This window comes from Sinocyclocheilus grahami, unplaced genomic scaffold (genome assembly GCF_001515645.1).
Source record: "Sinocyclocheilus grahami isolate Dianchi unplaced genomic scaffold, SAMN03320097.WGS_v1.1 scaffold459.1, whole genome shotgun sequence".
Taxonomy (NCBI): domain Eukaryota; kingdom Metazoa; phylum Chordata; class Actinopteri; order Cypriniformes; family Cyprinidae; genus Sinocyclocheilus; species Sinocyclocheilus grahami.
The window spans coordinates 1,042,918-1,055,272 of NW_015505638.1; the positions used below are offsets into that span (position 1 = coordinate 1,042,918).

At 39.9% G+C, this 12,355-nt stretch overlaps 1 protein-coding gene across 1 annotated transcript; it reads left to right on the forward strand.

Moving 5' to 3' along the window:
* The first annotated feature begins 293 nt into the window (after nt 1-293).
* LOC107552860 (transcriptional repressor scratch 1-like) lies at nt 294-2,733 on the forward strand. Its single transcript, XM_016234882.1, has 2 exons — nt 294-820; nt 1,657-2,733. Exons 1-2 carry the CDS (start codon nt 706-708, stop codon nt 2,379-2,381), a joined length of 840 nt encoding a protein of 279 aa, XP_016090368.1. The 5' UTR covers nt 294-705; the 3' UTR covers nt 2,382-2,733.
* The last annotated feature ends 9,622 nt before the right edge of the window (nt 2,734-12,355 follow it).

The following is a 12,355-nucleotide window of genomic DNA, read 5'->3' on the forward strand; positions in this document are numbered from 1 at the left end:
AAAGGAAAGAAAGACTGTAAAATGTTTTTATTCTTAAACACACACACACACACACAATGTATCAAAAATATGTGATTTGGATGAAACTCATGAGATTGTCGTAACTAGACTTTTCACAACAATAAATTCTTACTCTGCAGATACATGGCGGGCGCCGTGAACGTAGAAAAAAATGAGACTGAAAGACGAATAACAGCATCAATAAATCATTCTCCTCCAATGTTGTTCCCGGGAGATTTCTGATGGATGAAATTAAGCACTTCCATCTCCATCTCCCACCTGATCGCGCGCGTATAAATCCCAGCAGCTGATCAGCAGAGCTCAGACATCAAACCGACCCCGCGCGAGCAGAGACGGCAGCGGACACCTCTCTCTCCCTGCTTCAACATTAATAACAGCTCCTCCGGAAACCTGCTCGCATTTAAAGCTGCCCATTTTTGGAGCGCTTCCATTTGGGTCTGAACGCACTCTACACGCGGGCTCCTGGAGGCGGATCTGCTGCTCCCGACGCGCGCGCTGTCCAGTGCTGAAGTTGCATTTCGTCTGTACGGAACGGCTCGTGAACAGCTGAAGCTCCGGAGCTTCCGCGTCTTTCCCCGCTCTCAGGTGTTTCACTTTCAGCCCTGCTGGACCAACTCTTCTATTTTGCTGTGGATAAAGCGAGGATAACGTGCTGAAAGAGGCTTTCCGCTCTGCGCTCTAAACATGCCAAGGTCTTTTTTGGTGAAAAAGGTGAAGCTAGATGATTTCTCATCCACTGAACTTGAGAGCGCGTACGGCAGGTCCAGGACCGATCTTAGCTTTCGGATACACGACAAAGGTAAATGCAAAGGAATGCTTATATGCTTTTTCGGTCTATTTAGCACTCTTTAACCTAATACAAGCAGAGTTTTAGATGCAGCCATAATCAAACACATCTGAAACTGCGACGCATGGTTTTGGTGTTAATTTATGAATTAAACTCTGCAGGAAGGAAAGTAGATATCCAGTAGCAGGATGGAGTACCCCCGTGGCTTTGTTTGTGATTTATGTGAAATCATATTGGGAATGCAAACATAATTAGTGGGATTCCATCACTGAAAAGGCATGGTAACATTCGCATGCAAGCCATATGAATATCTGCGGCTGGTAACAACACTTAACTTCTCAGCAACTTAGAGCCCAGTCACTTCCAGATGAGCTTAGGTGTTTGTTTATTCTGCAAATCAAAGAAACGCTTAGGGCAGCTGCACACAGCACACTGTGCTTATCGTGGTGCCTTTAGAAGGAAGGTAATTAATCTTCCACTGTAAAAAAAAGTGCTATCTGTGCTCATACTGTAAGTCCATAGTAAATGTGGCATCCTTCACAGCTCCACGGCTTTGTCCTGAAATAACTCTGGAATAATTTGAAGTCAAGCTGACACGTATTCTATTTGAAATTTCCTGTAGTGTGTGGTCATTAAGTCTAATTATATTCAAAGAGAAATGCTGAATTTGTTAAACACATAATGAATCTCAAAGAGCACTGGCAGAATCTGGTCACCGGTCACCTTTGCCAAGGTGGAGATAAATTGAGTGGAAAAGTGGCCATCGCATCGCCGAACCCCATTGTCCTCACCCGATTCCCTTGTGAATATGAATAATTGAATAAAAGATCTTGTTCTCTCCACGCTAGGCTACATCAGTGACTACATCTCCCCATCCGTTTATGATGGAGAAATTGACGGTGGCACTAAAGTACCTTCTCCAGGACCGATTTATGACAGCAACCACAGTGACTATGGGGCACCTGACTTGGACCAGCCTGACAGCCCACAGTCAGAGATCACGTCCGGGTACATCAATGGTGACAATGCAGTAAGCGAAGGTTACACTGTGGATGCGTTCTTCATCACAGATGGCAGGTCCCGTCGGAAAGTGCTTGGTGGCTCGCCGACCCTCCAGCGGCACACGTGCAACGAATGTGGCAAAACCTACGCGACGTCTTCCAACCTGAGCAGGCACAAACAGACACACCGGAGCCTGGATAGCAAGATGGCCAAAAAGTGCCCGACATGTGGGAAAGCCTACGTGTCCATGCCAGCCCTGGCCATGCACCTGCTTACCCATGACCTCAAGCACAAGTGTGACATATGTGAGAAAGCGTTCAGCAGACCTTGGCTACTGCAGGGCCACATGCGCTCTCACACGGGCGAGAAGCCCTTTGGATGTGCACACTGTGGAAAAGCGTTCGCCGACCGTTCCAACCTGCGGGCGCACATGCAGACCCACTCCGCATTTAAGCATTTCAAATGCAAGCGATGCAACAAAACTTTCGCGCTCAAGTCCTACCTGAACAAGCACTACGAGTCGGCATGCTTTAAAGGCGCGTTCTCGCCACTTGCGTCCGTCGAGTCGTGACTTCCGGTCTGTAAGTGCTCACTCCCCCCTCAAATGTTAGGATGATTACACTATCTTACCCAGTTATGTCTCACAATCAAAATGAAACCCAGTAATAGCACAATTTTATCCTTTTTTTTTCTCGCTAAGTTGACCTTAAAGGAATATGGAACCTTCGCATGCACTTCAGCACCCATGTCCTCAAATAACGTTCAGACAGTTCACCTCGGCGCTGCAAAGTACTTGACTATGACTTGCATCGAATGAAGGTTTGAGTGACACCATGTTCCTCATTAAAATAAAACTCTTTTGTATTGTCAGTGGATATTATCATACTGCTGCAAGTGGCCCAAACGTATTCACAATCGAGGTAAACCGGTATTAATTATTTATTTATATATTGTTTTTTTTAAATATATTTATTTTTTGTTTGTCAGAATCTATTACTTCATCTAGGATGTATGATTCTCTATGATGCACTGAAAGTCTGATTTTCATGTACTTATTTATTTAAATGATTAATTTGGCCTTTTTCTTACTCAATAATGTTGCCTTTTGGGTTATGCCAGTCTTATTAACATGCCAAAGCATTTAGATCCATGGTAATGATTTTAAATTGTTTTTTTATTTATTAATTGTTTTTTATTTTATTATTTTTTGTATACCTACTTAATGCATGCAAAAAGAAAAGAAAAGAAATCTATGCCAATACCACAAAGCTTATAATTTTGCCAAAATGTAGAGATAGTATCAGGGGGCAATATTTCTAGGGGTTCTCATAAGAATATATAAAGCAATAATCATAATGCATGGTATTTTTGAAAGTAATAAAGTATTACCTATAGCAGTTTTTTCTAAATCAGGTACATTTTGATCCAATACTCTTAAACATTTAAAAATACCACATCAGGGAAAATGCCAATGTAGAGTTTAGTGAGACTAAATCCATAAGTCTAAACCATCTTTCTTTGCTCTCTACTTATGCACTGCCTGCCTCGAATTTAAATGTAGATTTAGGATGTAGGCCCCAAGTGCTGTAACTCCACTCTAAGCAATTCAGAACCATTCTCTGGAAGTGTGGAACATGTAATGGCTTTTCTGAGGTTAACTCAAAGGGACACGCAAGGACAAAAAAAGGACTGGAGTGATGGGAAGGTGTACCATCTACATAGCCGTTCTGTAATGCACTCACACTGCATTTCCAGCTCGGATCAGATACTTCATTTTCTCTGGTTTGGGTGTCCCTGAGGTTGAAAGCACTTCATTGTAGAAATCCTTAAAAAGTAGCACAAAAACCCTAGATTCAGGTAGATGTTACCTAGCTCAATCTTCCTTTTTTATACCTCGAGAGAGGAATAACAGCTCAGTTTGTGAGATGATCTTCATGTAGATACTTATTTGAAGAGGAAAAACCTTTTTACTGTAGATGAGTCCACTATACCTGTTCAAGAAACAAACAAAAAATGTCCTGCAACTTTTTGAGCCAATGTTCAAATGATGTAAGCACAAGACACAAGGCATTTTAAGCACTTCATAATAAAGGCAAAGTAAATAAACCAAGTCTATTGCTCATTTGTCCCTGATTATTGCCGTTCCTCTGTGAAATTAGTCTATTAAAGAGGCCAATTAATCTTGGTGAATGAAAATCAATACACACACACTGACGATGCAACACAGGCCAAGAAATGGGATGGGTGAAAACCTGCTATGGTTATTTAGTGTTCAATATATCCACTCTGGCAGTAGCAATTGGTTGTTTTTAATGTAGCACCAAAAGCTGATATAATGGAAATAATGGAGTGGCGATAATGAAAGTCCAGAGGGAATAATTTCCACAGGTGCTGTGTTTCTTCAGGGTGACATTCTCGCCACACAATCTTTGTTGGATAAGAAAAACATGCACTTTTGTTAACTCAAATCAACAGGTTTCATGGTGACGCTGCAAAGCTGCATGATGCTTTTCCATCCTTACTTGTACCAATCAGTGTACACCACATAAATGTTAGCAATCCACATTATTAGGTGTTTGTTTTGCCCCTTAAAGTGAGGGATGCATTATACTTGAGTTTTGGTGACTGTGCATGCAAGATCAATTGCCTTTGTTTTAGGATGCAATCCACTTCACAAACATGCTACGAAGTGCAGCTTTTACTGCAGTTCCATCTGTATCTGCTCAGTTCTCGTTCAGCGAGGAGCACCAAACTCTCCCACTCAGGTTAATCTAACTTGTGCAAACGAGGCCACCAGTGTCATCAATTTGCTGGGAATCATTATCCGAGCATTCTGTGCATCTGCGCTCCGGTCTCCGGAGCTCTGGGTAATTGTGCTAGCAGGATGGGATCAGCAGGAGCCATTATTTAACCGGAGACAGCTGTGCGAGGGGCCGCACACGTTGATCTGTTTGCTGTTTCGTCTCTGTCTCTCTGCTTTAGAATCACAGCATCCCTTGAGTGATTCCTGCGTTTTTTTGTACTCTCCTTGTACCGGGGTGCTTGGCTCTCTGACAAACCCCATAACGCTCTCTCAAGTCGAGCAAGTTTACTTTTACAACACAGACTGAGCTTGATCTCAGAATAAACATTTCTAGAAGTGATTATTGGATTGGGTTTAGTCAAAGAAACTGCTTATTATTGACATCGCTGTTTTTCGTTCTGGAAAGTCAGAATCAATATCTATGAGGTTACAATCAGTAGTGGCTGAAACTGTGCTTGTGTCAACTGATCAGAAGCTATTCAGAAGCTATTGAAGCAAGCCTTGTACTCAAAAACACATAGACGGGTCAGAGAACAGTATTCATTAAGAGTTTGTTGATGTACTACTACTAATAGCTGGCCAGTATCTGTACATGCCAACACTCATAAGAAAACATCACTATAACAGCTTTTATCTTGCACCAGCAAAACACCTCTTGTAAAGTATTTTAAGTTGGGTTTTTTTTTCTAAATGTCAAAAGCTGCATTATAATCCACTGTATTCCTCTGATAAAGGCTACAGTATTAACCTCCTGAAGCCACAAGCTTTTGATATTCCCTGATAATCTTCCCCTCCGCTATTGCACTTAAATCTTTAAATATTCAAATTTAGTTACCTCAAGAAACATTATGACGTTTAACAATGTCAGTTGCCGTTAGCTCTTGTGTGTCTTGTAATGGACTGTGATATGCAAGTTTGAAGATCTCTTTTAGAATGAGATTTTAGAGCTATAAATTGTTTTTCCCCATGTATATTTCGCAATGAGTTCAGACTGATTCTGCGTGTCCAAGCTACTTGGTTTGAAAGTGACTATGAACTGTGCTTTATGCAATAGAAAGTGGACATGTTTTGCAAGCAAAATTTCACTGACGTGACCCACACCTATACTTGTTTCACAAAAATCCAACGTCCGTATTCTGTAAAACAGGTTGTATTGCTTCCGATTCAGGTCTTTTGTATATGCTTTGTTAAATATAGGGATGTTTTAATCAAGATACCTTCAAAGGAGCTGCAAAAGATGAGCATAACTGATGTTATATGCAGACTGATATCTAAAAGTTTTTTTGGTAACACTTTAGATTAGGGAAATCTCTTAGTTAATAGTGAATATGTGTTCCCTAATCTAAAGTGTTAGCTTTTTAAAAAATTTCTTATTCTCTCTAACATTCAAATATAAAAAATATAAAATCAAATAAAACAATCAATAAAAGGACCGGGCTAGGTTAGCTGATTATGTCCACACATATCTCTGACCGTTCATACTGCTATTAATAATTTGTCCAACAAGAGGATGCGATGAGACCTGTTTTCCTTTTTGTTCATTTATTTGTTACATTGTATGCTGCTTTTTCTTAGTGGAAGCTTTAAGATAATACACTGGGTTGATTATGAAATAATGTCATCCAAGATTTTACTTGTCGCAGTGTAATAAGTGGGATAATGTTTAGTCAGATGATCATTATCACAAAATAAATGATATTTTAAAATGATATTTCTTACATGTTGTGTAGTAGTTGGTGTTAAGGGCTCAAAAATATCTGTATAGTAGTACAATTTAAATAATAAATGTAGGCTAAAATATAGAAACAATCAAAAACCTTGGTTAAACACACTTCAGTATTTTACACCATGTGACAATACCCCAAATTTGCAGAGAATTTGATGTTTTTGAGTTGAGAATTTCACGTTTTACGAAGCAGAATGAAAGTCCATGCAGTGATGTTCCCCTTATCAAACATAAAGTTCCTTTAAAGCAAGGTACTATAGAAGACATATGTATCCTCTACAGTATAGATTCATAGTACCTCAGCTATCTGTCACATCCTCTCTTTCTCAGATATGTTTCCCAGTCCAGCGATTTCCATTCTGTTTTTATCCAAGCAGCTTGTGTCTTTTTAGTCGTTTTAATAACATACTAATCCATATGTGCACTTTCTTGCAGCTCAACCATTACACTTGTAACATAAAGCATACTGTTCCTTCTGATTCTCTCATCATATAGAGAAGGTTTGCTTCCCTAGTGTTGTGTAGATGTCCATACTAGTGTAGGTGGAGGTCTTGAAAAGCAATGTCTGCAGGCAACTTTGCTCAGACACACGTCAGTAGCTACAAGTAGCAGCCGGGGTGCTCAGAGAGAGAGAGAGAGAGGTTTTTTATAGCTGTTGCGCAGCCACTTGGGAGAGTGTTACTTCTGATGAGAATAGACATTGTGAAATGCATTGTCTTTATGCTCTGTGTTTGTATGTAGTATATACTTAAAACATTTAAATGTTTAAAAACATTTATTTTAAAGAAAAAATATTAAAAATATATTAATGTTTCATTTTAAATTGTTTGAAAATATTTTTACAAATATTCAAACATTTATTAAATTGATTCCAGTGGATAAAATAATGGTTGTAAAAATAGCACACCTTAGGCTGAAACAGCTTAAATTTACATTAGCATAAGGTTAAATGTTTAACCTTTGGGTTTTGTAGTAGTAAACCCTGAATTCCTCCCCCGAAGAGAGGCCATTAAATGCAAATAGTATCTGTGTTATAAAGATTTAACTATTCTTATTTACATAGAAGTGCGACTTATCTGGCAGACAGTGGAAAATTCAAATAATTCATGAGGCCTTTCAGTCATTCATAATGAGGTCTGTGTATCTATGAGGTGTCTATTTTGAGAGCGGGATGAGTTCTTGTTGCATGCTCTTGCTCTGTTGCATGGCAAATGTTCCCAGGCAGAGAATAGCACTTTCAGGACTCTAGGAGGAGGAAGGGTGGGATGGAGAGAGAAACGGTGGGAGGGATGGAGAAAGAAAGAGAGGGAGGGAGAGAGAAAGAGAGAGAAAACGAAGGAGGAGGGAGGGAAGTTGACCCAGTTTGGATGACATGCAGCTGAGAAAGCGTGTTCTAGCCTGAACAGTCAGTACATTTTTAATGGCTCCTTTTGAATATCTGTATGAGAGGGATGGTTCAGTTCCTTAATTGTGCCCAAGCGAGGCTTCTGCCCATTAGTGTGTATAGACCAACTGCTTGTGTGCAATCGTTGTCTAACGTTAGGCTTGAAGGAGCATTTCTGAAGAGCCATGATGTTCTGATTATTGCAGCTTTGTGGTCTGTTCTTGTCCTCTGTGCCTGTTGCAGTAATGCAAACTGGTAACATAAACACTTCAAAGTGAAGTTTTAAGTAATTTATAACTATCGTTTTAACTATTCTAAATAGATATGTTGCGTTTGAGAATTGAGAATGAGCACTTGGTTTGCGTAACTGAGTGTTTCCTATAGTGTACCACAGCCTCTCAGCGATGAACTTGTGCTAAACAGGCCAGGCATGTGCTTTTGTTTCGACCTTTCATTTAACGTGGCTGAGGAATTAACACATCATGCATATTCAGCAGGCAAGAAGGTGGAGCAATGCCCCACAACAGCCTTTGATGTGCGTGAGTCAGTGGTTGCGAATGCTGCATTAGTGTGGCTTTAGAATGACTAAGACCTATTTATTCTCCTCTGCTACAGGAACGTGCGTCTCCTCTCAATGCAGGTCCATTTTTACACTGACTCTCGCCGTTTTAAATAGAGCACATTCCAGCGTATGGGACTGAGAGCATTGTGAAATGCTGTGACTGTGTGTGCCGTGTCCACTGGGGTTAATCGTGCAGGTTTGAGGGCTTAAAAATAAGTTTAAAGTGATTAAAATAAAATGACCTGAACACTTGTTGAATTTTGTCAGGAGATGAATGTAGACCGATTTTAACCAACTGAGAAAATACAACTTTTCTCAAAAAATCCAACAGCACTTTTGGTGCACACCCAAGTTTGTTGGATGTCAGAGTTTGGTTCGTTTGGATAATGTGAACACTGTTTTCTGAACTCGGGTGCATACACGCAAACTGTACTAGTAACTGACATGCTGCAAGCAGAGATAATTTATATCTAATTTCTGCTCACCTTCAGAAGAAATTGCCTGCCACATTCTTTTGAAATTTCCATTATTTAAGACACATGAGCCATTTTATGTTGGTGCTTTGCAAACATAAAGTGAACCTAATTTTACAAAAGTACAAAAGTGAGGCAAGCAAGCAACAGTATTCATCAATTTTGCTGTCTTCTCCTGCATAGTCCTTACATAGCAACAGGGCTAAACAGCTGCCATTCCGATGACACAAACATACTGTGGTTCAGAACCAAAAACACAGTGCGAACGCAATCCAGAGGAGAAGGGGATCAGTCGAACTCTGGTTCAGACCAGGCAAATTAACCAGGTGAACCAGGTGTGAAAGCAGGTGTGAAAGCACCCTTAAAAGAAGACCTGTGTTTTGGAACATGGCAGATGGATTCTAGCTGCTTTAAATTGACCATTAGCTGGTCCAAGCTCATCAATAGCTGGCTGATTTAACTAAAATATTTATAATATTGTTTAATTTTCGATTGGACAAAAACAACTGGTAGTAAAAACAGGACACTTCAACTTGACATTAACATTGTTAAATGTTTAACCTTTTGGATTTTGTCATGGTTAAGCCTGAGATCCACTACTGATAGACTGGTAGCCGGTTTATTTGCCGGTCTACCAGGTGGAACCAGCTAATGACTATCTTGAATGAACTAGAAACCAGCTTAAGTTGGATTTTCTAGTAGCATTTCTTATTTAAAGGGGTCATATGATGGAGTGTTACAAGCTCTTGGTGCATAAAGAAGACCTGTAAAGTTGCAAAGACTAAAGTCTCAAATCCAAAGAGATATTCTTTATAAAAGTTAAGACTTGTCCACGCCCTCCTAAAACGGATTATTCTAACATGCCCCCACATGTCTACGTCACGATATGGGAAGATTTGCATTACACCGCCCAAATGTTCACGCAAAGAAAGAAGGCGTAACTTTTATTCTCGCTGTTGCCGCTGCCACCATGTTGTGGAGATGCTGTGTGTTTCGTTCAAGCGAAACTACTTTGTTTGGCCTTCCAAAAGAGGACACAACTAGAAATCAGTGGTTAAGTTGTATTTACAACACTGTTCCAGAACAGTTCAACCCAAATATTCAGATGTGTGCAGCGCATTTTACGGTGGACGTAAAATTTAGATTTGAACCAGTAGCCTACAATGCGTCTGTGCACAAAGGCTGTTTCTATAAAGTGGGGCAATTCCAACTTTGCAAGGACAGTCTGGCGCTTCTGACTCACAGCCTGTAAGTACGTTTACATATTTAAAGAACGCAACGCGTAAAAAGACAGTATTAGTAATTATAATCAGTAATTATGTCCCCACTGGATGCAACAAATGCCACATTGTAATGGGTTTTATTGTTTTTGTCTCGTCGTTCCGGGACATGGCATCACAATATGGTAAGGGGTGTAACATTTCCGTCACACGCTTGAGGAACTCGGCCAATCACAACGCACTGGATAGCCGGCCAATCAGAGCACACCTCGCTTTTCAGAACGATGAGCTTTGTAAAAATCGACGCGTTTCAGCAAGGTGGGGCATAGAAGAGCAACAATAATGTACATTATGTGGAAAATAATGTGTTTTTTCAACCTTAAACCACGTAAACACATTGCATTACACCAAACACACAAAATAATGTTCTTTTAGCAACATCATATGACCCCTTTAACCAGCCAGCTGATCAAGCAGCTTTATCAAATACGTTTTGCTGGATACCAGTAGTTAAACCTTCCTATAAACATCCCCAGGTGTTTAAACGCCATTTGAGCACTTCTCCATGGCTTTCCTTTATCATTCCCATTATGAGATGCAGGCTATCTCACGAATTGCCTCTGAGTGAAAGGATCAAGATTTGGCTGTTGACAGAAATTCGACTAAATCCATATGTTGGTAGTAGCCAGAGGCTGTTTTGAGACACTTAGTGTGTGAGTATAAACTTACAGTGTGTGTCCTCTGAGAGATAATGCTTGTGTCTTTGTCTTGTGTGTGTGTGTGTGTGTGTGTGTGTGAGAGAGAGTGAGAGAGAGTGAGAGAGAAAGCAAGCACCGGGCATCTGAATGGAACAGTCAATGGGATTTGGACGCTCTGGTGTCTCCACGCTTGTGGCTCTATTGTTTGGCTCTTCGATCTCCCATCTCTAACTCTTTGTCTCGCTCTTTTTCTTCCTTGCTTCTCTCATTCTCTCTACCTCTCCTTTTCTCCTTTTCTCTCATTTTCGCAGTTTATAATAATATTTTATATAAACAAAACTATATGCAATGTCCCTTTTTCAGGATGCGATATTTTAAAGATTGTAAAATTCAAATAAGCTTTAAAAATCTTTACTGGAAAGGGTTTAAACAATATTGTTTATACTTGTTCAATGAGCCGTAAACAATTATTGCACATGCACCTGTAGAACAGTCTTTAAGACACTTTAACAGGCAATTAAGGTCACAGTTAGAAGTTAAATGGCAGTAAAGAGACCTTTCAACTGACTTTGAATAACACCAGAAGAAAGATCCCAAAGGTTCCTGTTCACCTGTGTGAACATGCCATATTCCTGCTGCAAGAAGCATGGGGACTGCAGATGTAGCCAAAGCAAAATAACTGCAATGTCCATAATGTAAGACACCTAAAACAGTGCTACAGGGAGACAGAAAGGACAGCTGATCAGTGGTAAACCACTTGTAACCATGTGAAGATCAGGTACACACTAACACTGTGTGTTTATGTGTGTGTATACCTACTGTGTATACCAGTTTAAGTGGATCAGTGTACTCACTCTCTCTTGACTTGCTGTTAATAGTCAATCAAAGTTATGACTGTTTGAGGAAACTAATCTCAAACAAATTTTTCATGGACAATTCTGTTTCCGACTCAGCAAATGGGCTGATTCTGATTCGGATTGCTGATTTAGTTTTTTAAGCAAGAGACAAGAGAGAATGAAAGAGTATATGAACAAGCTGTTTATTTGCTCTATTACAGGCCTTAAACTGGCCTTTAAAAAAAAACGATGAGATACCTAAATATGAGATACTGATAATGTAAACTGCTCCACTCACAGAGCTGTGAGTGGATTCTAACTTAAACGCCTGATTGAAATCAACAGATATGTCTGCGATTGGCTACATTGCTCAACGCTGCAGAAAACAAGATGTAAATAAACCTTTTGACGCTCTCCAAAGCACAAACAAATATTAACTGGATAGTTTGCCAGATCTGTTTCGCCAATATGATAGTTAATGCAGAATATCGCAAGTTTTTCCCGTGGGTGCTCAGCAATTCACAGAGCACCCACGGGATCGGCGCTTATATTTTGGGTAACCAAACAGTTGCTGGTCCCCATTGACTTTGATAGAAGGAAAAAAAATACTATAGAAGTCACTGGGGACCAGCAACTGTATGGTTACCTACATTCTTCATAATAACTTTTATGTTCAACAGAAGAAAGAAACTCATTCAGGTTTAAAACAATTTGAAAGTGAGAAAATTATGACAGAATAAAAAAAAAATTGCAGAATTTTTGCAGAACTTTCAGCAGTTTGGACTTGAATGAAGAGAGAGAACCTGCACTTGACCTTATCACAGGCATTTTGTTTTCATAGTT

Excerpts from the sequence above, each read along its gene's own strand:
- LOC107552860 (XM_016234882.1), top strand. The coding sequence starts at position 706 with ATGCCAAGGTCTTTTTTGGTGAAAAAGGTGAAGCTAGATGATTTCTCA. Across the intron at positions 821-1,656 it reads CTTTCGGATACACGACAAAG|GCTACATCAGTGACTACATC; the intron begins GTAAATGCAAAG and ends TCTCCACGCTAG.